The 27697-nt window shown below is 33.0% G+C and overlaps 1 protein-coding gene across 5 annotated transcripts; it reads left to right on the top strand.

The window, feature by feature from the left end:
• LOC128238524 (four-jointed box protein 1-like) lies at nucleotides 1-27571 on the top strand. Of its 5 annotated transcripts, none has more exons than XM_052954526.1 (3): nucleotides 1-97; nucleotides 20303-20513; nucleotides 22271-27571. In XM_052954526.1, exon 3 carries the CDS (start codon nucleotides 22645-22647, stop codon nucleotides 24241-24243), a length of 1599 nt encoding a protein of 532 aa, XP_052810486.1. In that variant the 5' UTR covers nucleotides 1-97; nucleotides 20303-20513; nucleotides 22271-22644; the 3' UTR covers nucleotides 24244-27571. The 5 variants fall into 5 exon arrangements, with proteins under 5 accessions (XP_052810486.1, XP_052810485.1, XP_052810488.1 ...); XM_052954525.1 differs by lacking the exon at nucleotides 1-97 and adding an exon at nucleotides 3104-3220; XM_052954528.1 differs by lacking the exon at nucleotides 1-97 and adding an exon at nucleotides 11766-11871.
• The last annotated feature ends 126 nt before the right edge of the window (nucleotides 27572-27697 follow it).

Genomic DNA, 27697 nt, shown 5'->3' with positions numbered 1-27697 from the left:
CTTGCTTTAATCCACTTGAACCGTTCATTTATAGTGTTTGTCAGTTCCATGTTGATAGCTAATAAGTAGACGGAGGGGATTTATGTAAACGAAACAGGTAAGAAGTGTTTTATTATGAAAACATTGAAAGAAACCAAAAATACATACATATTATGGATGCAATTAGTTTTGAACGAATGGAATTGTAGTATGTTTAAAAATAATCGACAGAAATCGACTTTTTAGTGGTCAACATATTTTTCGTCTAATGAGGAGGTAGTTAACGTCAAATTTGTCAATACATTTATTTCAGACGTTATTGATTTAAATCAGATGAACCGGTAGATTTATACAGTGGCTGTCCCACTGAGTGGGTAGTTAACACAATATTATGTAGACCACTAAAAGTTAAATGGGCTCATCAAACCATTTACTTTTGTAAGTTCAGACTAACAACTTTTAATCATTACATATCTGCAGTATACTTTTGGCCGTTCGTATTAAAGTCGAAAAGATATAGTTTGTCTGATTATTTTTTGACGTTGGGGTCATACTTTATAGCACTGCAATATGAAGTACGCAGGTATTTGCCATAATGCTGTTCTGCTTAGAATACATAACTTTTTAAGATGCAAAATCAGTCTTGTTGATTTTGCTTGCTATCTTACTATTTAACCATTTACAATTTATTCCAACAAAGCATTCAAGTACTAACATACCTATAACATATGCAAACAAAAGCCATACAATGAACACAAGCACCTTCATACAGAAGCAAATTCAGATAATACGAACAATTCAATGAATCAAGTCAAGTTCAACCAGTCAAAGAAACATAATATGGATAAAAACAGTGCCGGATAACAAAACAATCCATATACTATAGGATGCAAATATTTCACATGCATGAATAAGATGCCAAAGCGCATCCGTTTGTCAAGTTTCACAAGTCAACATATACCTTGGCGAAGAAACGTATCTTAAAATGATATATATATATATATATATATATATATATATATATATATATATATATATATATATATATATATATATATATATATATATATATTTCACTTTAAAAATATTTGTACAAACTAGATGTGTTCAATTGACAAATCTTTTAATAAAAAATATTTGCATTCATAATTCTCAAGTTTCGAACTCTTAATCATTTGAACGCTCTGAGCGAGTACTGTATACGTTTGTGTCAGGAAACAAAACTAGTTACAGCCATTAAACACTTCATTTCCTTTGAGATCTTTATGGGAATTTAACGTTCGAGCAGCTGTGCTTAGCTTGAACGCTAACCTTGCAATAAATACCTCCAAATAAACAATAACCTATACTTGCCATATTTGTTTAACTATCTTTACTTTAAAAATGGATATTGAAATCATTATCTTTATATGTACTGTAGTTTTTCTTTAATTTTGATTATTTCAATTTGCATTTAATGTTGAAGATTGTAAAACCAACACCTAGCGTTCGTTTGATATCCATAACTTGACAAAACAATTGAAATTAAATATTTCATTCATGTGTGGTGTGTGTATGTGTGTGTGATAATGGCAGACCAATCACGCATGAATATAGTTTATAGAACAGCTAAAGTCGGAAAACAAAAAATACTGTATCTAAATTATTATACATTCTGTTCTTATTTTAGAACAATAAGCCGTGAATAAGAATCTCTTAAACATAGAACTTCCATTACATATAGTGAATAGTTTAAATCAGCTAATCCTCATATTTTATATTTTGCATTTATTTTTGTCACGTATGACAAATAATTCATATCTATTTATTGACATGGCATGTTTCTAATCTGTATTACTAGTAGGTGACATGTTGAATTCACGTTATATAGATCTATTATAGTCTATGACTATTTACCTTGTGGGTATACGTCAAATAAAGTTATGTTCTTTTCTGTTCTGTGTAACAATTATGCCTTTGCGGATGTTCAGTAACTATTAGATTTTCTAAACGAAATCGTAAAGTTTGTAAACTTTATGACTCAAAAATTACATCTTCTGCGTTGTCAAGTAATAAAAAGTGTTATTGAACTGGGTATGTTTTGACGTGTCCGAATGTTTATATCCGAACTTTGATAATAAGCAATATGACTGTAAAATCACACAGTTAATAACAGAGGTCAAAAATATATAATAAGGAGAACTTATCAGGGAAGTAGTAGTGATCCATCAGGGACAACTAGAAGCAACTGATCTGGCTAAAGTTGGTTATATTTTGATGATGATGATGATGATCATAATGATGATGTCTAAGCAACGGTTGTTAACCGGAAGCTACATAGCTTAAAAATAAGATATGAAAAAATAAAGGTGGTAAAATAAAAATAACTATGTGGAAATGTAAAAAATGTAATGATCGCGGGTGTTTAACACTGAGAAATCGATTTGAAACCCAAACAAAGCGTTGCTCTGCATGTGTTATAAATGTCAAAATTCGTCAGATATTGAAAGTCTGAACTCCAAATTCGAATTGCTTTTATCATCATTTCGAATTTAACTGTGTTTTGAAGGTTTATTCAATACCTACATGTATTATATTATGACAGCAAGTCAGCATGTGCTATATAATAGTATGCTCTGCTGAAAACATTATTACTTTTATTTCAACTTGTCAAGATATATTAGTTTGGTGAATACGTTGAGGTTCTGTTCGGCATCTTGAACTGACTCTCTGTTTCTCTTGTGCTTATGCCAAAAAATATACACATCTGCTTTTATCTTTGAGATCTAATTTACTCTCAAATTTAACATTCATCACCCCTTCTCTTTTAAGTCTCCCAACCTAACCCTCATACCATTCTTCCCCCGTAGCAATTTAAAACCCTAAATTCAGGCATCCACTCATTGGCGCATGACAAATTTGGTATCAAAATACCATCCTTATTTATACAATTTAATCCTAAACCTCACCATTGTCGTATACGATAGATACTATTCAATGCCGCGACATATTAAATGTTAAGATCTCAGGTGTCCTTACCGTCCATTGTATTTTCTTGCGGGTTAATAATTCTATTGCGGGTACGATAATGGGCAGCTGCCAACCAATCAATGAGCTGCTCTCATCTTTCAATAAATCACTAGAGCGTTAAGATACGGGAAAATATATTGGATGAGATTATTAAGTTGACTTAAATTGTTTATATTTTGAAATATGTGAGTACGGCTGGTGATACTGAATGCGAATATTTTGGAATATTGAGGTATGGGAATTATATTGTACTATTTTCGTTTTCTTAACGTTTCTGGTGCATTTTGCAAAGTTTTCTCAAATATTTTTTTCAGTGTATATAAATAGGCCGATTGTTCAGAATTTTGTTTAAGTTAACAACATGATTAATGACGTCTTTGTTAACTTTCGAACATGAAATATGTGATGCTGTGAATCCATTAAACTTCCAGAGCAGTATGTTTTTGAAAGAGTTCATGATGTCGGTAACCTCATTATTATATCAGTATTGTGATGAATATGTCGTTTTTATAACATTAGTTAGAAGCACATTTATTGCACCTAAATGAAAAAAAATGTCACACAAAAACTTAATAAATACGTATTTATCAAAAACCGTGTACCCTTATAAAATAAAAGAAGCGTTGAAATCCAATGAATATAAAATATATTCTTTGCAGTATGTCCTAATTTGGTATTTTTTTATCCACTGATATATATTAAATGGGTGTTTAAGAGAACGTTTAAGAGGTTAATTTGCTACATTAACAATTAACTTTGCAGGTTAAAAACTATTGAGTGCATAATTCACACTTCGTTCTAATATCAAAGCTTCCACAAACGTTGGCATCAAATCTTTTTCTAATAAAATGTAAGATTATTAAGGGGCTTGTTTAAAAAAACAACACAACATCAGCCATTATTGGTAAACATGTAAACTCAACAAGCTATTGTCAGTATGATACAAACATATTCAATGTTTTAAACATCTTTTAAGTTTGGCATATCATGTTGTTTTTTGGAACTTTACAACATATATTGAATGAAGAAGAAATGCGTGGAAAGCTTATATTCAATTATTTTTAATTTAATATTGCGCGCGTGCCTTTATTTTTCATTGCGTTGTTCCAACAATTCGGTTTAAACTCTCTTTTTTCAAAGATTGTGAACATAGTGTATACAGTGAATAAAGTAAGTTTACTTATGCTTTATCACTCTCGCTGCGAGAGTGTGGTCGGGTGTTTTGGGGGAAACAGGAGTATCCGGAGAAAACCCACTTGTCCGGCTTGGTGACCACAAATTTTAATCTCATGCTGGGAGCTGAACAACCTGAAAAAGTTTACAACTTAGGAATTTGAAAGTGACTGATGACTGCACATAACTTTATGTTTCCCTGTTACATATTTCCCCATGTATCCTCAAGCGATAAATATAATACTGAGTAAACAACACACATTAACTTGTTTTTGGAGATAGCTTTTTTCAAATAATACGTCCTCGAAGTTGAAGTATAGCGACCTTAGTAGATACTAACCAAAAAAGCGGTGATTAGGTACTGTTATAACTCACTTGGTGTTTTCTGTGCTGCTGATGCTCTAGATGTTGTTGTTGCTGCTGTTGCTTCTGCTGTTGATGATGATGATGACATGATGATGATGATGATGATGATGATGATGATGTGATGATGATGATGATGATGATGATGATGATGATGATGATGTGATATGGTGATGATGATGATGATGATGATGATGATGATGATGATGATGATTGGTCGACTCCATAGTGCGTTCCAACATACCCAGTTCACTAGTAAAATTGAAAACATTCCTCACGTTTAAAAACAAACAATCATTGTACTGTCTGGCGACACGAAATTTATGACAGTTCATAAGAGTTACAATATATTAACCCCGAATCAAATCATGAACTTCGGAATCGCTTGTTGTATGTGCCAACCAGGGGTAACATTTCACTTTCAAGAGCCTAAATATTTGAACAACTTTACATTTAGAGACATCGAGTAGCAATCATGTCGCTACTGAGTCGGGTAGTTCTATTTTATTGAAAGTAAACATGAGAAAAGTTTAAATACTTCATCGAATGGACTTAAAGAATAAATCTAGTCTTGAGCTCTTAACTTTTTGTTTGTTTTTGGTTTCAGTGAAGAAAGCAAGTTAAACATTTATATTACCAATCACTAAACTCACAGACATTATTTTGTGGTTTTTGAAGGTGTTTGTGGGGGAGATTTCTGTGTTCACTTGAATGTTTAACTCATGTTTAAAAATTGATAAAAAAGTAGTTTAGATAAGGAAACAACTGTTTTATTATGTATAAAAAATACAAAAATATTTAACTGGTATTTTTAAAACGTGACTTGACACACAACTTTAAAAAATACGTATGTATACATGTAATTGAATTGATGCACGCATAGCGCAATAAACATCCAATTGCTTTAATTTATTAGACCGCAGAATTCATAAATATGTTTTAATGAATATTTTGTATCATGTGTTACTTTACCTAAAGTAATAAAATTTATAAAAAAAGATTACAGATATTCCAATACAGCAAAATTTTTCACTTTAAAGCTTGGATATACAATTATGTATCTCTAAAATTTAACGATGAAACGTATCATTATTTCATTTGTTTCAAATGTTTCACTGCAGTTGTAATTGGTAAACAATATTTGAAACCTAAAACAGTTAGTAGCTTATTACTGGGATGGCCGAATGTTTTTAAATCACTATATTTTTAAGGTGACTACATAATAATTAAATATGTGTGTATTTCAAACCTTATTGGCACAATTTTTATTTCCTCCTACGTATTTAAATCTGACCTACCCTTCATAGAATAATCATATTGTTAACATGTAACTTTGAACATTAGCCCAGATTTGGCAAAAACACATGAAGTTGGTGCCAACTATTCCATACTTTTGGATTACACAGACTTGCGGCAAATATGGCTTGTTTTGTAGAAATGCTTCATAAGTAAGGGTTAACCTTTACAAGGGCGTGACATGTCGTGTCTTTGGTCACTTTAATCAGACATTACTTAAAGATATTATTCACTGCTTTAGGATTAAAATACTTGCTGACAGATATGAAATAAATATTTGAAAGACAAGGACATCAAAGTGTTGAGCATCTGCAGACCTAACAAATGGATCGATTTTTCCTAGTCTAACTATATTTCCAGGCACACAAATCCTTGCATTTACTATGACTTCCCTCCTTTCCCGCTCATATCGTTTTATCATCCGACTAGAACCATGATGTCTTCCTCGTTGTCAATTAACAACTTCCTCCCTTCATTGTATATAGGCTTAGCCCTTGCCTCCTCCTTTATCGTCTTTCTTCTCATTCCCCTCCGGTGTTATCTCGTTCCCGACTGAGACATCCTTCCTACCTTCTCATCTCTGTCTGTATCCTAAGCTCTTGTGTTGTACTCAAGTATTACTCATCGTTCCCACACTGTCTTTACCTCAATTTACCACTCCAATTCCTCTCCAATTCCTCATGTATTTAAAATTCCTCCCATCCATCAATTCATTATTCTAACCATCTATCCTTTTCTTATTTCTTCCAAATCTCCAATGCCTGTTTCCACTCTTCCTTTCTCCCCAATCCCCTTATTCGCCGAAGTATTACTCTAATTTGCTATCGCCTTTCCCTCATGTTCTTACTATTATTTCTTCGTCAAGTTCACACTGATTCTCACGATATGTGTCCACGAAGATGAAGGAATATAGAGGGATCTTGTTATCCGTCCGTCTGTTTGTACGCCCAGAAACATTGTTAGTCAAACTTTCACCATTCGGCAGATTTGTTTCAAACTTTCAAAGATGGTCGGGGAACATGTAGCTAATAGTAAAAGGAAGATTTCTACTGGGTACATTTTGACTTGAATTATAGCCCTTTGTTGTTCGTCATATGGAGTAAAGTGAAACAATAATGTTCGTGTGATCTACAACCCGCCTCGTTTGGTTATAAACAAAGCTTCGATGATTAGTATATATTCATTTAAAATCCATTTTGACTGATTTGACTGAGGGTCACTTACTTACATTTAAAGCGGCATTCATGTCTGAAAAATACATAATGGTAATGCACCAGTCAATTGTAACCACGCCCACTCGCCAGGTCCAGGAAATAGCGGGGACTTTGACTTACGGTCCAGCAAAATGCCCCCGCACACCAGAGACCCTAGGTAAGGTTATTTCACCGCCATTTTTCGCTTGAAGACAAAATCACCGCATTCACCCGGCACTGTCGGGCCACCTGGAAAGTAAAAACACGGCCCATTTCTCCAGTAATCCTCGGTATACCCCCGGACCTTGTGGGGTGGGGGGGCGGGCTTGGTTACAACTGACTAGTGCATAAGGGCATCCGTGTCCTATGCGTACATATTTTGTTTCTTTTTCGGTATGATCCTTATCTTTGCCTACAAGCAACCTTTTCCACACGTCCCTTATATTCTAAAGTTTTGGACTCTGAGACAAACTGTTTTATGATAAGTTGCCTTTGTTGTAAGTTGCCTTTGTTGTAATGCGTTATGGGTCATAATACGATATGCATATACACATAAAACACTTCCAAACTTCTGGCATGGACATTCAATTGTCGTGGGACTGGGAGGTTGAGAACATTTGATAGGGGCAATGAAATAGTCGAACAATAGTTCTCCCAAACATATTTATTACCACGACGACAGCTAACATATTAAGTTTTACGTAAAAGATGGGCCATTAGCAATTCTAACAATCGGCAAATGTATAAAATAGATAAAGTAGACCCCCTAATTAAAGCTTTGAAAGCTTAGTTGAAATCCTACTACCATCAATTCTTACGTCGTAGTATATTAGCATATCTGAATACGTAATTTCGTGGCATCGTCTTTCTTTAATATATATTTAAACATTTAATCGTTAAATTCTGTGACTTAATTTTGACAGGTACAAATTTATTTGCTTAAGTCAACCCCGTTGTCCGATGTCTCATGCATTTGCCTGAATTTGAAATGTTAGGGTGTCGTATTAAAGAGATTATTGCGAAATTTGACAAGCGAAACAGGAGATTTATTAATTTCCTCTTTTCAACAGCCCTCTGCTGTGAATGGTTGTTAATGGTTTGTGTCATATTCCATTTCGAATCTCACCACTTAGATGCAAAGGTTTATTGTGAAACCATGATTGTATTTATATTCAATTTGCTTAAACATCCCATCCAACAAGCGTTTTCAAATGTTGATTATCGTGAATATTTTTAAAAGAAGACTGACTATAATGAAAAACACTATATTTAAATTATTGACATATTGTTTACTGAGTTTTAAATATTTAAGTAACGGTGCCTGCCGCTTCGTTTCGTTCCAAGATGTCATTCATGCATGCGGTTGTCTATGTGCGTCCTATATTCGAAAGTTTCAAATATCCAAAAGAAATGACTAACAAAACATGTAATTAAACTTTTTAATATACAGTCGAACACCGATGGCTCGAACTCCCAAGAAACGGCAAAAATACCTCGAGCCTCGAAAGAATCGAGCCAAGCGGGATTGTTTACCTTTAGTATAAATAGATCGGTCCTTTAAATGTAGTTCGAGCCAACGAGGAATTCGAGCCAAGAGAGTTCGAGTCAACGGGGTTCGACTGTATAATTATAGTACTGAAATGTTTTTCCTTATTCATTCAGCATAAGCAGATTTTATGACAGAAAAAAATGTCATAAATTAATCATAAACCGTTTACTCGAAGAGTATTGTCATTAAAACATGACACCACGGAGAGATTTTTGTGGAAACAAGAAACGAAGTGCGCTTTCTTTGATGGAGGAGTTATGAGAAAACACAAGTTTATCTTCACCCATTAGTTAATTGAATATTAAGTGGAATGCCATATTTCTATTTCTATAATTAGTCCTAATAGGAAAGGTTTTAAATTTCAATTTAAGATGCTAGACTTGTGGGTCTGATTTCATTGAATCTTACCCCACCCAGCGCAACTTAAAGCAAAAATGTGTAACAATTATACCCCTTATTAACAATACCAAATAAAAGGACCCATTTGTTGCAACGAATTTAATCAGTTTTATTAAAATCTCCTTTTTCCTTAAGAAGGCGTATAATCTTTCAATTTTGTGGATCTTAGAATATTGCTTAGTGGTGTTGAAAGAATTTTCCCAGAGGCTAAACGTTTTAATAAAAAAATGACATTGGCAGGGACAAGGCTGAAATTTGAATAAAGGTGGCGCTGAAATACTAATAAGATACAAACAAGTTATTAAGCATCGGTTTACTCATCGTTGATGCCAGCGGTAAATTCATAATGAGATACATTTGCCATGCTGTTGTTTTTTCTCATTTGATTTTGAGGCCTGAAGTTTTTTAAGGTGGCGCAACCTCTTACGCAGTGATACCCCTTGGAATATAATGTACGACAAGGGGAAGAAACTGCTGCGTATAGTGCATAATAATGCATTATATTTCTAAAATGTGAGCAAATATATCAATGAGTGTGTCGTTACAACACCCATGAAGTTCAAAGAGGAAAAGTCTAGACATATTTAGTACGTTTTGATTCGTCTGTTTTTCAAAGGGCACGGTATTGTCATTATCTTGGATTGAGCGCCATCGGCGTTGGTATTGTAGTGATTGGGGTAAGGTTTTATCAGAACAAAAGAGTCCAAGATAGTCACATTAAACTTAGTATATAAGTTTGCCGTGATAATAGGCATCCGTCAAGCAAGTTCCACAACTCCTTAATGAGAAACGGACGGGTCTTGGTCCCACCCGCTTGGCGGCACTATAAATTGTTACATGTGTCTACTTTAGTACAGTTTTTGTTTTATTTTATTATATATAAAAAAATCATTTGAAAAGATAAGTCAGTACAAATAAAAATCAAATGTGATTAAATCATTATAATATATGCTGGTGTGTGGTGTGTGAACGGGCAACAGAAAATTCAATCAAAATTTATTTTGTTTAATAGTCAAGTATAAATGCCAAATATACAGATCTTAATAATTTGATTTTTAGCGGCTAATAACCAGACTTTTAGGTTTCTCACACATATATGTCAAAATTGCTGAAAAGTGTCGTTAGACTAGGATAAACGGTTTATAACACCCGTTTATACAAATCTTCCCTTCATTATATGGGAATTTATCACAAACTTTCTTTACCTGACATCTCAGTTATTGGCACTATCAACAACGTGTTGTGGGCAGCCTTTCATGCTTGCTTTGATCGTTAGAAAAAGACGATCACATTCTGAAAGGGCACCCGTTTATTGAAAATTACTTGTTAGGAAAAACTGACAAGACTGACCCTTTCACCAAATAAACAGGCACAGCGGTTTCGTTGGTCAATTAAATTGCAATTTCGTTCATAGGGGTTTGGTCTTTCATACGCATCGAGGTTAAAATGGTCGTTTAATTAGGCGGAATTCCCCCCGATTTAATTTTAGTCTGAACTATGCTTCCCGCTGATTGGTTCGTTGAAAATCAGTCCCGCAGAAAATGTGACCAGATCACTTCCGGTTCAGTGAATAATGGAGCGTATAATTGGTCAAAATCCTGCAGGTCCGAAAAGCTACATTGAATCGAAAACATTTTCAAATCTTTATAATTAGCCTGTTTTGATCGAAATACAGTAATATAACTATTTAAAGGGTACCCGTTACGAATAAACATCGAAGGTAAAATATTTCTCTGCACTGGTTAGATCAAATGCCTAATTTAAATTTCTTGAACTCTTTGCTACAGAGAAATTCATGTTTATTTAGATATATTTATGATTATTGTTCCAGACAATAGTGCCTTTGTTACCTCACAGACTTATCCCACATATTGGCACATAGACGCTCTAATCATGGTCAATCTAGATGCTTACACTGGCACCGACTTCTTAGATCTGTAGGTTACATCGTCTGGTCTGCCATGCGGTTACTTATACGCCAACTGTCTTTCAAAATCTTGAGTAACGTCAAGTTACATCAAGTAAAAGAGGATACATTTGAAAGAAATGCGGAAAAATGGAGAGTTTATACTTTTTAAAGCCTGTGTTAACAAGTTTTTTTTTTCATGAAATAGGGATATTACCATTCATCGCCATGTGTTGTACTGTGCTGACATCGTTTAAGGACAGGCAGGCTAGATCCGTGCAGGAAAAGAGCATGTTTTGAGTTTTGTCTGGCAAAAAAATATTCATAAATATAATTTCCATTCATGTATCATAAATGGATAATTTTTCGGTGCTTTTTGTTCTTTCTCCTTTCTTACGCAGCTAAAATAATAAAAATGCTTCGTCATGGTATTGTTTCACTAAGTACGAACTTCAGAGGAGTCGTTTACTATATATGTATTCAAAACAAGTATACTTTGTTATTTAATCGTCCGCTCCGACTATCAAATGAGATCTCATGATGAAACAATACATATATGAAAAACTTACAAACTTTCGGAATCTTAATACGCACATTAATGAGTACAAAAATGGAATAAGTAACAAGAAAACCAAGTCATAAAATTTAGCGTGATTACATGAAACGATTTCGTTGGGGGGAAACTTCATGCAAACCTGACCGCAGTATATCGTGTATCAAACTTGATACATGCTTTCAAATGTCTCCATAACATGATACGGAGGCTGAGGACTTCAAAGTGGTTAAGGACGAACAATATGGGAAATGTACACCTTTATAATGTTCAGACATGCAACGCTATTTCGTTTGGATGAGTTGTCATGGAATATTTTATAATGATGACTTACGATCACCTGTAACTATGGTAACATATTAACAGTTTCCCTTACTTCAGTGATATTTGAATTCGTTTTAAAATTGACACAGGAGTATAGATCATACTGATTTTTGACGACAAACACGTGGTAAGTTTTTACGAACCTTATTACATTACATTTTGACGTGCATTATTTTTTAGTTTACGATATCTCGGCAAAAAATGAACATGCAATTTGATAGTTATACATGTAAGCTATAAAGGTGAATATTTATGAAGCAAGTCACAGGTGTATACAAATATCTTGGTTGAAAACGAAAATGCTTTAACTCCATCTTGTTAATGTCATGCAGTACATACAATTCGCCTTTTAGCTGTTCAAAGTAAAATCATTCAGTTTAAAGTGACACTCTTATTCAAAATCAATTCATACACATGAATAGCACACATACATTTTGAGTGATAAACCTTTAACTACTAACTAAATGATGCACTAATTGAAAATATTAATAACTGATAACAAAATTATAACCGTATATTAAATAGCTGAAAACGCACAAAATATTAAATGATTGGTGAGTGCTAAAAGCTTTACTGTGATTTACTGTCGTCTCATAAGGTAGATATACCGTGTTTTCTGCACCTTTCTTTCAAATTTAACTCGGTATCCGGTATACGAACCATTGTTTTCGACATTTATTTATCTTTTGTTATATTAAAACAATTGTTCTAATTGTGGTAAATCTTATTTGAGAGTAAGAGTGCATCTTTAAAACGATCCATATTGTGGTAATAAGTATGTGATATAATGGTGTTTACGTCTGGAAAAATGGTTCAGAAGTATAATCAAAATAACATAATGTATAAAAAATATATAAAGACAACATTGAAAATGCGTTGAGTGTAAGGATATAATCCAGAATCCATTATCTGACGGGTCGGCTTCATTCCAAAGGAATACTGAGAGAGCTCTGCAAATTGAATGCAGATTTAGGAGCAATTTTTTGGCGCATCTTTGTAATAACAGGGAGATTGTGTTCGTAATGTACTTAGCATTGTTGACAAAGAATTCACCGCTGCTGACCTCTAGCTAATGATTAGCACATGTTCAGCTGTAGTTTACTCATCTTCTATTAGCACGCACATACAGGAAAATATGTCGTCGCGATTATTGCTGTCATATGGAAGAAAAATTGGGTGGGAAATAAGATGTATTTTTATCGCCATGACGTCGAATGAGGCGTGGTAAACTAAGGCTAAGGTGTTGAAATGTTGAGCAAAACTCATAAATGTTTTGATATTTTTGATAGATTCTTACATTTTACGCGTGTTAAAAATGGTTTTAACATTTTCGTTTGTTGTAATATTATTGTGTTGTAACTAAAGTCTCCTATAAGTCTCATTTTGATTGACAATACATTGTACTGTAAGTGTATTATGAAATGTGAAGATGTTGTATTGATGAGACTTGAATTATCTTTCAAACTGAGACTAGACACTTTGGGCCGATTGTTCAGAACTTTCTTATAGTTAACAACATTGTTAACCTAATTGTTGTTAACTTTAAAATCGTTCCTTCTCGGAAAAACCCCCACATACACTAGTGATATGCTTATTACCAGATCTGAGACAAATGTTTCAGCTGAACTTGATTATATTTAAATAAGTGAGTACATCATCAACTATTTCACATTTAACAAGTTAACAACGATGTCGTTAATCACATTGTTAACTTTCACAAAGGTCTGAACAATCAGGCCAGTCACATGGTATATCACTTTGGTAGCTACACAAGTGACGGAAACCTAACAATTGCGTTGGCGTTGTCGTTATTTGTCATTTCCTTTCTTGAAGCGTTTTAAAGGTGAGAAGTAAGAAGATAAATGAGGGACATTTGCACAAACATTGTTTTAAGAGTGTATTTTCAATCACTTTAAACGGATCACCTATATACGCCCTGACGCATAGAAACGAAAACGTTTTACTGGCAGTATTCATGCTAAAAAGGTTTTTAAACTGATATGGTAATTATAAGATTTATTAGTTCAACGCTAATGCATGTAGTTATGGTCTTATTCAAGAATGACTACAACCTTTTATCTTTAAATACTTTTACTCTCCAGAATTAATATTTATCATTTTCAAAAGTCTGGTTTCAACAAACGATATTAAGTGTCTCTGACAACGAAACATATGTAAGTTACATATATCATCACGAGTAGCTGATTAATACATGAACATTTTAAAAACTGACGGTTCTAAACCACTAGCGGATCGAAGGTGGGGCGCATCCGATGCATCCCCCTCCCTTAACCGTCCAATTTTTAATTTTATTCAATATAGGAGAAAAAATAATACAAGACGCCAAAAATGCACCTTTTCGGACTAGAAATTGTTTCTTGAGGGAGTGTCCCCTCCCAATACTTTAAATAAATTTCGGCTCAGAGGGAAAAGTGCAAGTCAAAAGTTGATGTACCTAGGTTACGGCCATTCTAAAATCGTTGGTCCCCTGTAAACATGACACGTGTTATTCCGGTTTGCATGTTTTAGTCTAAAATGGAGAGTGGTGATCTATTATTAGATTTAAATGTGTTATTTTTTTTACCAATTTGGCATAAAAGGAAGTGAATTTGCTAATGAATGCTTTGATTGTATGACTCCAATGAATAGTTAATTGAAATGTCATAAACCCGGTTCGTCCCCAGTATTCTATATAATGTCTTGAATCATTTTAAAACCATTTTATACCACTTGCTAATTGCATGTAATAAAAGTAATGGGTTTTCAATTTGCATAAAGACTTGTGACATCCATATATCTTACGCTATCTGCAGAGACGTCAATAACGTCGTATCGAATCATGAATAAATAAGTGACATTTGACGTGCTGACTTTATTCCTATCAATTTAGAAACAATATCAATATTTTCATACTACAAAATCAATTTGTACATGTGTTTTCGATGAGTAAATTTGTCGACCACATGAACATAACTATTTTGATGATGACACATAACTGTTAGATAAGGATTAAACCCTGTCATAGAAAACAAATTTAATATATATAAACACATGTACATGCACATGTCTACGAGTATATCGAATATGATAAAAAATATAGATAATCACAAGCGGATTTAGCCCCCTCCCCTTTCCAACCCCAACACCGTCAATTGCCAAAGAAACCTTTTTATGACAATATGGTGTGTTAAACCGTAATGCACCAATTTAGGTTAATTTACTAGACATATTTTCTTGGGTAGGACCTCAAAATCCCGCAAACCATATGTGTAGCTTTATTGGTTCGGGTTCGAATGAGAGGCGGCAGGCTATGAGTTTTGTAACCCAAATTAGTTCAGTAAAAAAACTTATTTACTTTACAACATTTGAGAAACATTATATTAATCACTCTCGTTAGCACGATTTTACGCGAGAGTGTGGTTTTGTGTTGTGGGGGAAACCAGAGTTCGCTGAGGAAACCCACTTGTCCGACTTGGTGACCACAAACCGAACTCACATGCGCCCAGGCAGAGAATTGAACCCGGGTCGCCTAGGTGGGAAGCGAGTAACCCGAGTTACTCCCTCTTTAACGTCAAATCCTGGGTCCGTCCCTTAAAATAACTTTCTGAGAAGATAATTAAGCCACATTCTATCAGACATGGTCAGATATTTTACATTTTGGTCAAGAATTTATATGGGTCATGACGGATCACATATTAAGTCACTAGATCAAATGTTAAGAAATACACCTTGTTATTAATCAAAAACTAGATTGCCGAAATGTACCGATTGTTATGATCTAAAAAAATCATTTTATAAGATTAGATAAACTCTGTACAGATGTAACATATTTCTTTATTTGTTCCCATGATTTGTTCGTTGTACATATTTTCTTACAGAAACACACACGCAGGTTAACTTGATTACAAGCATATGATTCCTTAGAACAAATATTACATACTGCAATAAACTTTTTGTATAATGTCGTAAAGGCATTACGGCAGATATAACAAGACCACTTTACGACCATGAAACACGTGTATCCAACATTAGATCATAAACGGAGGCTGACTTTATTAATCTCTTTGTCTAAGCAAGTTTTTATCATCAAAGATCATAAAATATTAAAGACAACGAATTAACACTAAGTGACATCGTCAACTAGATATGAAAGCTAAGCGAAATGTTGCAAGATATAACTTCTGATTGCATGTACTCGATCCATTTTTCTTAGCATGAATTATAAATATGGTTTTGAGACTTAATGATAAAGATAGGAATTATATTACGAAATAAGAATTATTTCTGAGATAACAACCATAAATGATTAGCCGACTATTATAAATCGATTGGTTTTGATTGATCGTGGTAAATATCAAGTCCTTGGAAAAAATCTTTGAGTGAAAACTGAACTTCTTATTTATATGAAAAATAATAATAATAATATGATAAATGCATTTGTTTAATGCAGAAAACATATGCGGAAACACAGAAACAAATACAATTCACAAGAATTAAACAACGTATTGAAAATAAAGTTTTCTGGAAAATGCATTTGCTGAGACCTCAATCTACTTGTAAAAAGGGTCACACAATAGCTGCACTATATGTTTAGGCTACGTTTATATGACTGTTTATATCAGGTAACTGAAGTTATGATTGTTGTCATTAAACCTATAGCATGATGTTTCCACACTCCAGTATTAAATCTGGTAAATTGTTGTGAGATTGAACTACAAAGGAAAATGTCTAGATTTATATCAAAATGATTTAAGAAAATTGCGGCAGTGTAATAAACCTCTGCGGTTTTATGTGCATTCCCAAAGCTACCGCTCAACTCTAGATTTTGACAGATGGCTTGTTATGAAATGATGAATGGATGATTTCAAAAATATATTGTAAAACAAGACGTTGCACCGTGTTGTTACATATTTTAGTTTTTCAATTATTGTTACTCATTTATTAATTTAATATTGAAATGACAATGCTCGACCAATCGGATCTTGTGTAAGGTGGTCGAGTTGTTACGATTTTACCCGAGCGTATCGATATGGTTTCCGGGAAAAAATGGCGGAATACTATAATAATATATAATATAGGCCATGTATACATGTTCTTTGACTAGGTTGGTGCCTTTCATTTGCAGACTTCATAAGGTGCCTTGCTAATCCTCATAATCCGGATAATCCATAAGCTTCAGCGCGCGTTGGATTAAACCTCAGATCAAAGCAACATATATAATACTGCATATAAATTTAATACCGCAGCGTCTTTATCATGCTGTTCATTAGGAAATATTGTTGCTTTTGATGAGCATTTATTTGTGAAGATTAATTAATATGATATGTATAGCCTGGAAAGACAGATTGATATTTTTCAGATGAAACAAGGTTAGTTTCTGTCATAATATATTGCTATTGAGTAAAAATCCAGAAAATGTTTAAGCATAATATACTCTGAATACTCATATATCAAATATAATATGATTTTTATTATTAGTAATATGTATGCAATTAAATTGATATTTGAATATTTAAATACGACGGTTTAATAAAAGTCCAACATATTTATGTTATTTAAATGTTTAGTTTCTAATTGTATGATAACTGATGTAGCTTTAATTGATTTGATTTATATGCGTTTTTGTTTATTGAATATCAACGATGATAAATGACTATTTAGCTGTAAAATCATGCGCACAATATATTAATATGAATCTGTTATACTTTTTGCTGAACTTTTCTTTAGTAGCACTAAGTTGATAACAAGTGTGTTTAGATCACAGCCGCTGGTGGCATTATCGGTCAAGAATGGGATTTCTTACATACATAAATATATGCATATATATTAATATAATTACAGTCGAACCACGTTGGCTCGATCTCGATTATAAGGACTGATGTCTTAAAACTAAAGGTAAACATTCCCGCTTGGCTCGAACTCTCCGAGGCTCGAGGTATTTTCGCGGGTTCCTTGGAGTTCGAGCCAACGGGGTTCGACTGTATATGATTGTTATACCCAAAACCACTATTCCTGATCAAAACTGCCACATGCCAATCAATTTAAACAACATTTAAATAAACATTTTATATTAAAAATACGATCTAGGCAGTATCATAAGTTCATAACATTTGTGTATTTGTTAAACTATATACACATCTGGAAAAAAATGCTTGATATAGTATAGGGGAATTGACATCACTTTTAAATTCTGATTTTATACATTACATATATAGAATATACTACATATAAGATTTTATTTAGATTCTGTACAATTGATCATAGCCTCTTATAACTCAATTTGAGTGTCAATACTTTTTATAACCGTTTTTATATTGAAATTGTTTTATGTTTGGATTGACAATAATAAATAAATAATATTTAATAATATAATAAATAATGAAACCATCAAGATAATTTGAAACTACATGTGGTAAATTTTCTTTTTTTCTATTTCTGTTACTAATTGGGGATTTTCAACAGAAATTTTCGGATTAGAGCCGATTTTGTCGGATTAAAAAATACCGATGCCGGACAGAGCTTTCAAAAGAGAAGTGTTTGATTGAAAACAACGGGGTGCCAATTGAAAAAAATGTAATCGATTATAGTTTAGCGGATTATACAAGAAACATCGACAGATCTGACCAATTTTCCCTGAGATCTGAACTTTCATTTTCTGTTCCGCTGTTGTAATCTTTTGGTCTTGTGTTGTCGCATGCTGTGATGAAAACTTTATGAAAAGAAATGACCATCATATGACCATAAAAGTTATGTAACAACGCGAAGAGAAAAAAATCGAACACAGAATTTGTTCAATAGTGCCGTTGCACAAGAGGTACAAATGTCGGATAATTAGCACAATTAGTGGTCACGTTCTTGTATAATCGCTACAGGAAATGGTCAAGTGATAGTTTAGTAATAATTCAGCGGTTCCTTGTATATCTATTGTTGTCTTGTTTCCAATATTCCGATGACACCTTTCCATTCTCTTCTCAGACAATAGGATGTTTCGTAACATAGATTCAATTATGTATATAATTGTGTCCAACTGTAGATACAATTTGTTCCGTTTGGCCCGTTTATCGTTGTTTTGTTAATATTTTATTACTTGTTGTTATTATTATTTCTTTTGTGCATTCTGCCCGTCCTATCTGATATTCTTTTTGGAAGATCACAGAAATTGAGACGATTGTTTAGAATTTTGATGAAGTTAACAACGTTGTTAACGTTGTTAACCTCATCGTTGTCGACTTTCAAATCTTAACTGCTCTGGAGGTTAAATGGATACACTTCAGATCTGCTGTATTTCTAATATTATTTGACACAACTGTTTCGACAGTACTTGATTTATTTAAATATATGGCCACACCATCAACTATTTCACGTTTAAAAGTTAACAAAGACCTCTTTCATCATGTTGTTAACTTTAACAAAATTCTGAATAATCGAACCTTTTAATATTGCCACGTCCTATCTGGGCCGTATTCAATAAGCATCTTAGATTAAACTTAAATTTAAGATTTGAAACTCAGTGTTCTGATATTTAGCTGACCACGAGGCTTTATGGATACACTGAGGCAAGTCTAAGGATACGGATAAGATCAATATTGAATACTGGCCCTGGTCGGTTTTTCAAAGGGAAAGGTCAAAAGTGTAGATACTGTTGTATCACTGACACTGGTGTCGTGGTCGTTGTTACCAGCATACAAGATCTTCGAAAAGGCCAAATGATGAAGATATTCACGTACATATTTGCAATGACAATACCATCATTGGAACAAGTTCCACAACCATAGCTAAAAGAGTTGTAACGTTATGCCAACATTTGCATTTTACTGAGAGAAATAAACGCAGTCGAGCATTTGAGACCAAGGGAGACGCTCTTGTCCCCTCGTTTGATTTAAAGAACCATGAAATCATAAGGAACCTAAATATGCACATATACAACTTCAGACAATAGCCCAAATAGTTTTAAGTTAACAGCTGAATAATTGCTATCAAACAAGTTTTTAAAACTATGATAAAGTTAAACTTTTTTAAGTTTATTGCAATTTCCGATCATTTCCCGAAACTCAGTTGTTGATTCATTGACGTTAAAATGTGGTTGACATAATATGATGGTAAAATATCCCCTTAATGTGGTTGTTTTCAACAATATTTTGTTAACATCCCTCAGGATGATAATTTCTATCTCTTTAACCCTAACAGATTTTGATTGAAATCATTCGTAAACACCCCGTCAATTTGTAACATTAAACAAATCAATAACCACTGGCAAAGACGAATGAATAAACATAATTTTAATGTCCACTCCGCCCACTTTTTGCAGTAAGCATGCGCAGTAAAAGTAATTGACATTTTTTTCCGATATCCGTACTCGATCGTATTCGTACCTAGCTGAAATGATAAACAGAAGCGAAGATAAAGTAACGAGGTTGAATGTAAGGTTTAATTTATGAAAAAAGTGGATACTGTCTCAGTAAACGATGGGTGCAAAACAAATATACACATGCTTTTCATTTGTTGTCAAGTGTGCCGTAAGTGTTGTATAATAAAGCTTTGTGTTTTTATTGATTCAGAGCACTTGAGAGTTCTTCAAGACAAACACACATAGGGAACTGGAATTTCTTCGCAGACAAAACAGGGCGAATAAATATACACACCTTAGTTGGACTATTTATGGAGACTGACTCAAAACAGGAATTTCACAAAGAAGGAAAATATTAACACGCACCATAAATCTACTTGATCGATCCATCATAAAACGGGAGTTTTGTCGCATATTAATAGGTAAGTAATGTCAGGTGTTAAAGCTGTAATATTTGTACTATGATACATACTCAAAGATCAAACGGTGTGTCGCATGTTTTGGTATGATTTTTATGAACGAAAATAAAGCTAGTTTTCTTTGATTCAAACGAATTTTGAATTAAATATGTATGCATTTGGGAATACCTTTCATCTCTTGTCTTTAAAAGCTATGTGTTTGGAATACTTTGTTATAAAGGATATTGGACATGCCAGAAAAGTACATATAACATATGTAACATCTTTATTTATTTTGTCTTTTTACTTTGGCAACTAGTTTTCATACCAAAATTTTAGAAGCTACCAGAAAGTATACATACATTCATATTAAACTCATAACTGATATAATTTCTACAGTATTTTTTTGTCTTTTATGTACATTCAATGAGTTTATATAAATGTTTACATCATTTGACAGACCAGCACCTGATGTCTATTTGATAGAAGGAATATACTTCATGCTATGTTTCTTATATTTAACTGGGTATACTTTTTAATAGAATGTTTTTTTAGAAAACATAAATAGAAGTATACATGTATGTGTTCTTACTGATGTTTATGGTTTAAAGGAGAAACATACAAGTAAATGTTAACCGAGTGTACTTTCTTGTAGAATGTTTCTTTTAAACAAAAGTATACATGTATGTGTTCTTATTGATGTTTTAGTTTAAGGTTAAAAGGAGAAACATACATGTATATTAGTCAAGTTTATTTAACAAATTGTTCAGATCAAATTCTAACTGATATTTCATCAAATGTATGTGTAATTTAAGATTAAATAGTTCAGAGTTTTTATACACATCGCTAAGATAACTTTATAAACAGTCATATCGCAATTTATTTTCACTGCTATCAGACATTTGAAATTGTAAATGATAGTTTTCATGTCACCTGTATAGCTATCAGTAATTTGTAACAAAACTATCTTACTCGAACAAATTGACAACATAAATATACATCATATTAATTGAAATCTGCATTCAGTCAGACTATAATAAATTACCTTTTTCCTGGGGTTCAAAGAGTTGTTTTCAATTCCCGACTGCAAAATTAAATACGAGTTATATTTATGTTGAAATTCTTCAGCGAAACTAACCGTATTTCAAATATGTTGATATTTTTTTAACATATTAACTTTTCAAACGATGCATTTAACGAAAACAATTTTTTTTATAGAAAAATCATATTTTGCAAATTAAAGTTAATTTTAATGTGTAGACAAACAAATTGAGTGACACTGATAATAATTATTTTCAAAGTGTCAATCGTTTTGTTTTTGACACATTAACATTTGAAAACTGATCAGTAATTAAAGGCTTGTACACAGTTTTGCTAAACATTATAGAACATGTCATTAATGTCAAATACCTGAGGTGTGATAGATTTATATTAGTAACCAATGTCCCTAGTAAAGATCGATAGTAATCGATTGGTTAATTAGTATCTTACCATACATATATCACGACCAGGAATGCATAGGTGCGTTCACTTTTTTTGTACAAATTACTAGTTTATGATCATTTCGAAGCAATTGTGGATGCTTAATTTAAAGTGAGTTTCACATTCTTAAGTATACGCATCACTTTTCAAGTGTTCGTAACTTAATATACTTTTGATGATAAACACACATATGTGAAACCGGTTTAGCATCATATCATTCAGTAGGCGGTAATCGAGTAGTACATTAATGAATTAAACATACTCGTTCTCAAAACAAGTTCTCTTTATGTCTTTTTCAGTATCCTACAGCTATCGGAATAAATCAAGTGGCAAGAAGTGGAGATTCATCTTATATCGTCGAGAGGAAAGTGAATAGAATTTGTTTCTTTCCTGGCACATATAAACGTCAATAGTTTTGAAACCTGAGACAACCAGTGTTCTGCTGACGTATCCATAGAAGTTTTCCTGACGACAGCGGCTGTTTTTGATTAGAAGCACGTGTAATTCGAACCAAGAAGATAATTAAACAGCGAAGATCCGCCAGAAATCATTTGGTGCTGATGACATCGTCTGCAAATTGAAGAGGACTTGATTTACCATTCCGACATCTGGAATTAATCGATTAAATTGATAGAAGTGGGAGTAACTACAAATTTGGAATAAATGCTATTAAATGAGGCTTAGAACGGGACTGATAATGGCCGGAATTGGATTTACTATTGGAGTCTTGTGCGGACTTTTGGTGCATTTGCCCGCAGAAACCTTGCCAGCTGCAAACTTCGAAAGTCAACATCTAAATCGAGTGCGCCGAACTGCCGGAGTTGAAAACGCCGCAGATTACGGAAATCCGGATAACCTCATTTCGGATAAGCAAGGTACCGTAGGTAAACATAGCGCTCAAGTGGATTTTATGAATAACAATTATGAAACTTTACCAGTGGCAAATCGGGATAAGCATGGATATAAGGTGATTACAAGTGATAAACCTCCGAATGTGAGCGTATTAAGTAAATACCCTCTGTCTAGTGACGAATCAGTGGTTTATTTAAGCCCAGATCAACATAAGCTTGTCCTGGATAATAGTGTCAACAATGTAAGCAATGCTAGTCAGCCTAAAAGAGATACAAATGCAGATACACCTAGCGACAATTCTGTCAATAGTAATCATAATGATGGGAGTCAGTTTCTCAACCGTGAAACACAGCCGCTGACTAGAGGTGAAACCAAGGCCTTAGGTCATGGTAAAAAGACAGGGAACAAAATTGAAATTGACAATTATCAGGAAGAATCACATTCAAGTGGATATGACGTAACAAGTGGCGTGTTTTGGAGTGATACTGTCGAACAATCTTGCCCAAAGGGTTTCAATAATGAAGACACACGGGGTTGGAAAACGAAGGCCGCTAATGAGAAAATTTTGGCAATGAATGACGGCTGTGGTCGAATGCAAAATCGAGTGCTTACATTTGAAAGCATGGACAAAGCCTGCGCGAGATATAGACTGAATGTTGATCAAATGCAGGGAGAGATGTTTTCCTACTACTTAAGCAAAATGTTAGGTATAAACAATGTCCCACCGTCGGTTCTGCATCTTGCCGACGCGAACAGCGACCAATGGAGCACAATCGGGCAAGACATTGCAAACGCAAAATGGTCGGAAGAGAAACCTGTGATTCTTTCCAAGTGGATTGACGATTTGAGTCCCTCTTACATTCCTCAAGAATTCAGAAACCTCTCCTCAGTACTATTCCCCAAAGATCTGAAAGAAAATGCTCACTCATTAGATGATAAATTAGTTAATGGCGTCACCCGTACCTCGTTATGTGAACTACTGCAATGGTCGGATTTAATCATTTTTGATTATCTGACAGCGAATTTGGATAGGGTGGTGAATAACTTGTTTAATTTACAGTGGAATGCTAAAATGATGGAAAAACCCGCTCACAATTTAGAAAAGGACTCTAGCGGTAGGCTGGTATTTATTGACAACGAGTCCGGGTTATTCCACGGTTACCGGCTTTTAGACAAGTACGCAGTCTACCACGAGTCTTTATTAAACTCATTGTGCGTTTTTAGGAAGCAGACTATTGATTCAATAAAGCGTCTTGTTGACAGAGACAATGTAAACGAAGCTTTACATTCGTTGTTTGAAAACAGTGAACCTTTGTATAGATCTTTGCCAAGAATTCCAGTGAAGAATATCAAAATATTGACATCTAGAATGCAGGCAATTTTAAAACATGTTCAAAAGTGTGAATCTCAAAGTGTCTAGCATTTTTATTAGATTTTAGCGGTAAGGTCGATGTGACCGCTGGGAAAAAAAATCATGTATATTTATGTGTTTGTGCAATCTTTATTTTTTTAGAAGCATTTTAAACATGAACATAGTTTATGGCACATTTTCATCCAAATTAATCTTATTATCTTGCTGAAAAAGCCATTTCGTTTCAAGTGTCAGAAATAGATATGTAATTTCCAAATTGATAAATGAATCCATTCAAATACCTTGTTACTTTAATTTGTCAAATAAAACACAAATAAATATGTATGCAAATATTACTGATAACAATTTTAACTTTCTCTAAAAACGTGAATGAATATAAATTGTCACTCTGACTTGGCAGAAACTTAAGATTTGATCGTACAATTTTCTATCGTTTGTGCTAGATGTTTTCACTTTTTATGAAATTCTGGTTGTTATTGAAATCATACATAATCATAGTACATTAAGTGTCATGAATTTTAATTAACATTCCGTTTAAGAAACGTATACAATTCATTAACAATTTAGTTTTTTATTATGAATTTGAATAAATAACTTTATTAAAGTAATTATTTGTTTATTTCAGTGTAATATTTTTCTTTGCTTATTTCCCTCTATGGAAAAATGAATTCAAGACTCCGTTTAAATACAAATGGTTTTAATAGTTGGCGTGAATATGGAGTACCTAATTTAGAGGCTAATAATTAAATAAATACATCATTTTTATCTTATCTTTTAACCTTGATCGACAATATATCAACACTTTATTACATTTTTTGCAACCATCAATTAGGGAGCCCTTCAAAACTGTTGAGACGTTTGGTTTGATTTATTTTCACATTTATTAAACTTTCGACCACGAAAAGATAATTTTCACAGCAATTTAGAAGCAGCAATATTCATTATGTAATTGAAAATCATTCAACAATGTAAAATTTACTTTTGTCAATAATTGAATGAATTGAAGTTAAAAGCATAATCGCCCAAGTTTCGGTGGTATTTCTTTCACATGAACTATTATACATTTCTAAACGCTTTTATAAATTTTAGCCTACATTTTGGATAATAAATGGATATGATATTATATAGTATTTAGAATATACTGAAATGAACATGTTTCTTGAATATTTAAATATTTGTTTTGTTAATTATTTCCGTAAACTTGCCTGTGATTATTTGTACATAATATGATGATTTTACAATTCGTATATATTTGAATTTGCTTCAGTATTAATTCTCTGTTAAATGTGTGTTTAACTCCCATATAAATCAATATTATTTGAACAATTTTCAGCATTATAATATATTACCCAATTTTATAAACTATATATTCTAGGTAAAATAACTATTGTAAGATAATATTACTAATAACTTCTAGCTTTCTTAAATACATCATTATTGTTTTTCATAATTGTGTGACTCAGTGAAATTCTTGCCATACATGTTTCGTAGAATATTCTTAGAATGTCTGTAATGGTGGGATTTTTGTAGTTGGTTCAGACACAGATGTTTTAATAACATATTACCTCTCACCAAATAGGTTATGGGTTTGATCACCCCCAGGGGTACATTATAGTGGCCTCTCAAAAATGACACTAGTGCTGGCAAGAATACCACGAAAATACTTCAGTCAGATCTCAATCTCAGTCTCGACTCATTTTACCATTTACCATCAAAAGTTATTAAACATAATATATGTGTTGACACCTTTAAAAAGCGCATTCTATCATTTATTATGTTGATTAAAACTTTTTGTCAAGATTCCAAAGGAAAAATATTCTACAGCCAAAAATGCATTGGCGCATAATTCATTTTTGATTAAAAAATTCTCAAGAATTTTTTTGCTCAAGAACAATATTTCTTTGAAATATTGAAAACATCTTTCATCAACAAATTCTAAAATATAGTATGTTTTCAAAAAGTATAAAAACACGCAATCTTTTGAATCTTACTATCCTTTTAATTGGAAAGAGTTGAGTTTGAGTTTGAGATTTGACTTGAGTATCTTTGTGATATTGGGGCCTGGTTTCTGCCCAGGAAACAACTTCGAAAATAACTTCTATTAGCTTTCTACAGTCTTTGCAATTGAGCTAAAATAAATTAGTTTAAACTAATAACTGCTCATGGCATGTAGAATGATAGAAAATAAATGTTCGCTAGTTAAAGATATTAGAGAAACCAGCAAGTTTTTGTAAGAATGTACACCATCTGCTACTAATCTGAATATGTTGGCGGTAACGAACCATAATTTGTCGATGGGCGCAATACAAATTGGAACACATTGCCAGACAGTTGTAGGACATTTGTTTTAATTACGCCTTTACTACCAACCTTTCATATTCTGGTCATAAAAATGTTTTTCCATGTAAAAAATATTTAGTATTGTTCTGTTTCAAATTTAAGCACCCTGCATTGAATTTAGCCACATGACCTAAAGGATATACATCGTTTTACATTTTAGACGTAACAATTCTAGTACTAACAGACATTAAGCATTATCTTACAGAAAAATAGCTGGTTCCTTATTCTAGTTTTCGGTTTAACAATGCTTACTTCGACTGAAACCTATATTTTCAAAACTTGGGTTCAAATTCTAGGCTATTAATCAGATAGTTTTTGCTATTATGCTTTTGATAATACAGCATTTGTTTTGTATTATAAATAACTGTTCTATGTTCCCATTGCTTAGCAACACGACCATTCCTGTTCCGGTTAAGTTCTCGTGTAACGAGTTTTACCGGATATTGCATTTTTGTTAAAGTTGACCAGTGAAAATGGATAAAGTGTACTTGTTCTGATTTTTTAAGCAACTCTTTTGCTTGTAAAAGTCGCATTTGATTATTTATGAATTAATATAAAATATCTGTTTATACATACATACAGTTGCATGTATGTGATTGAAAACAAATTCAATAGTTTCATATATTATATGAATGTGAAGTATTCCGATAATTTTATTGTAAAGTTATGCCTTTTACTGGAAAACCTGACAATTATGCTTTCTGTATAAACTTACCGAGGGCGATATTCATTATCAATCTAACTTGGCACACAATTGACCCTACTCATATCTGCGACGTTGCAGTCACAGTCTGCGACATTGCATGTACAGATAAAGCCAGCGTTTTCCTGTCTGTCATTTACTGAGGCTCATGTTGATTATGGGAAAAATGTATTTTTTATGAAAATTGTCGTAAATCTTAGATTGATAATGCATATCAGCCCTTATTTCCACTGTGGACCATGCAATCCTGTGTTATAAGTGCTCATTGTGTGTATGTTGTTAAAACTTTGACTTATATTTAATATATAAATGAGAATGAAATTCTCAATCTTATCATTGTGTTGTGTTTTGATTTTAATTGTAAACGATATTATCGCAAACTCTGTATATTATAGAAGGTCTAGTGTCATTAAAACATGGACCGGTCAGTCGTTACTTAAACTATGTTCACTCGAATGA

This window comes from Mya arenaria, chromosome 6 (assembly GCF_026914265.1).
Source record: "Mya arenaria isolate MELC-2E11 chromosome 6, ASM2691426v1".
Lineage (NCBI taxonomy): Eukaryota > Metazoa > Mollusca > Bivalvia > Myida > Myidae > Mya > Mya arenaria.
The sequence above is the reverse complement of the archived record's forward strand: the minus strand, read 5'-3'. Positions and strand labels throughout refer to the sequence as shown.

What these genes read in the sequence shown, in the direction of transcription:
- LOC128238524 (XM_052954526.1), top strand. Translation starts at nt 22,645, where the DNA reads ATGAGGCTTAGAACGGGACTGATAATGGCCGGAATTGGATTTACTATT.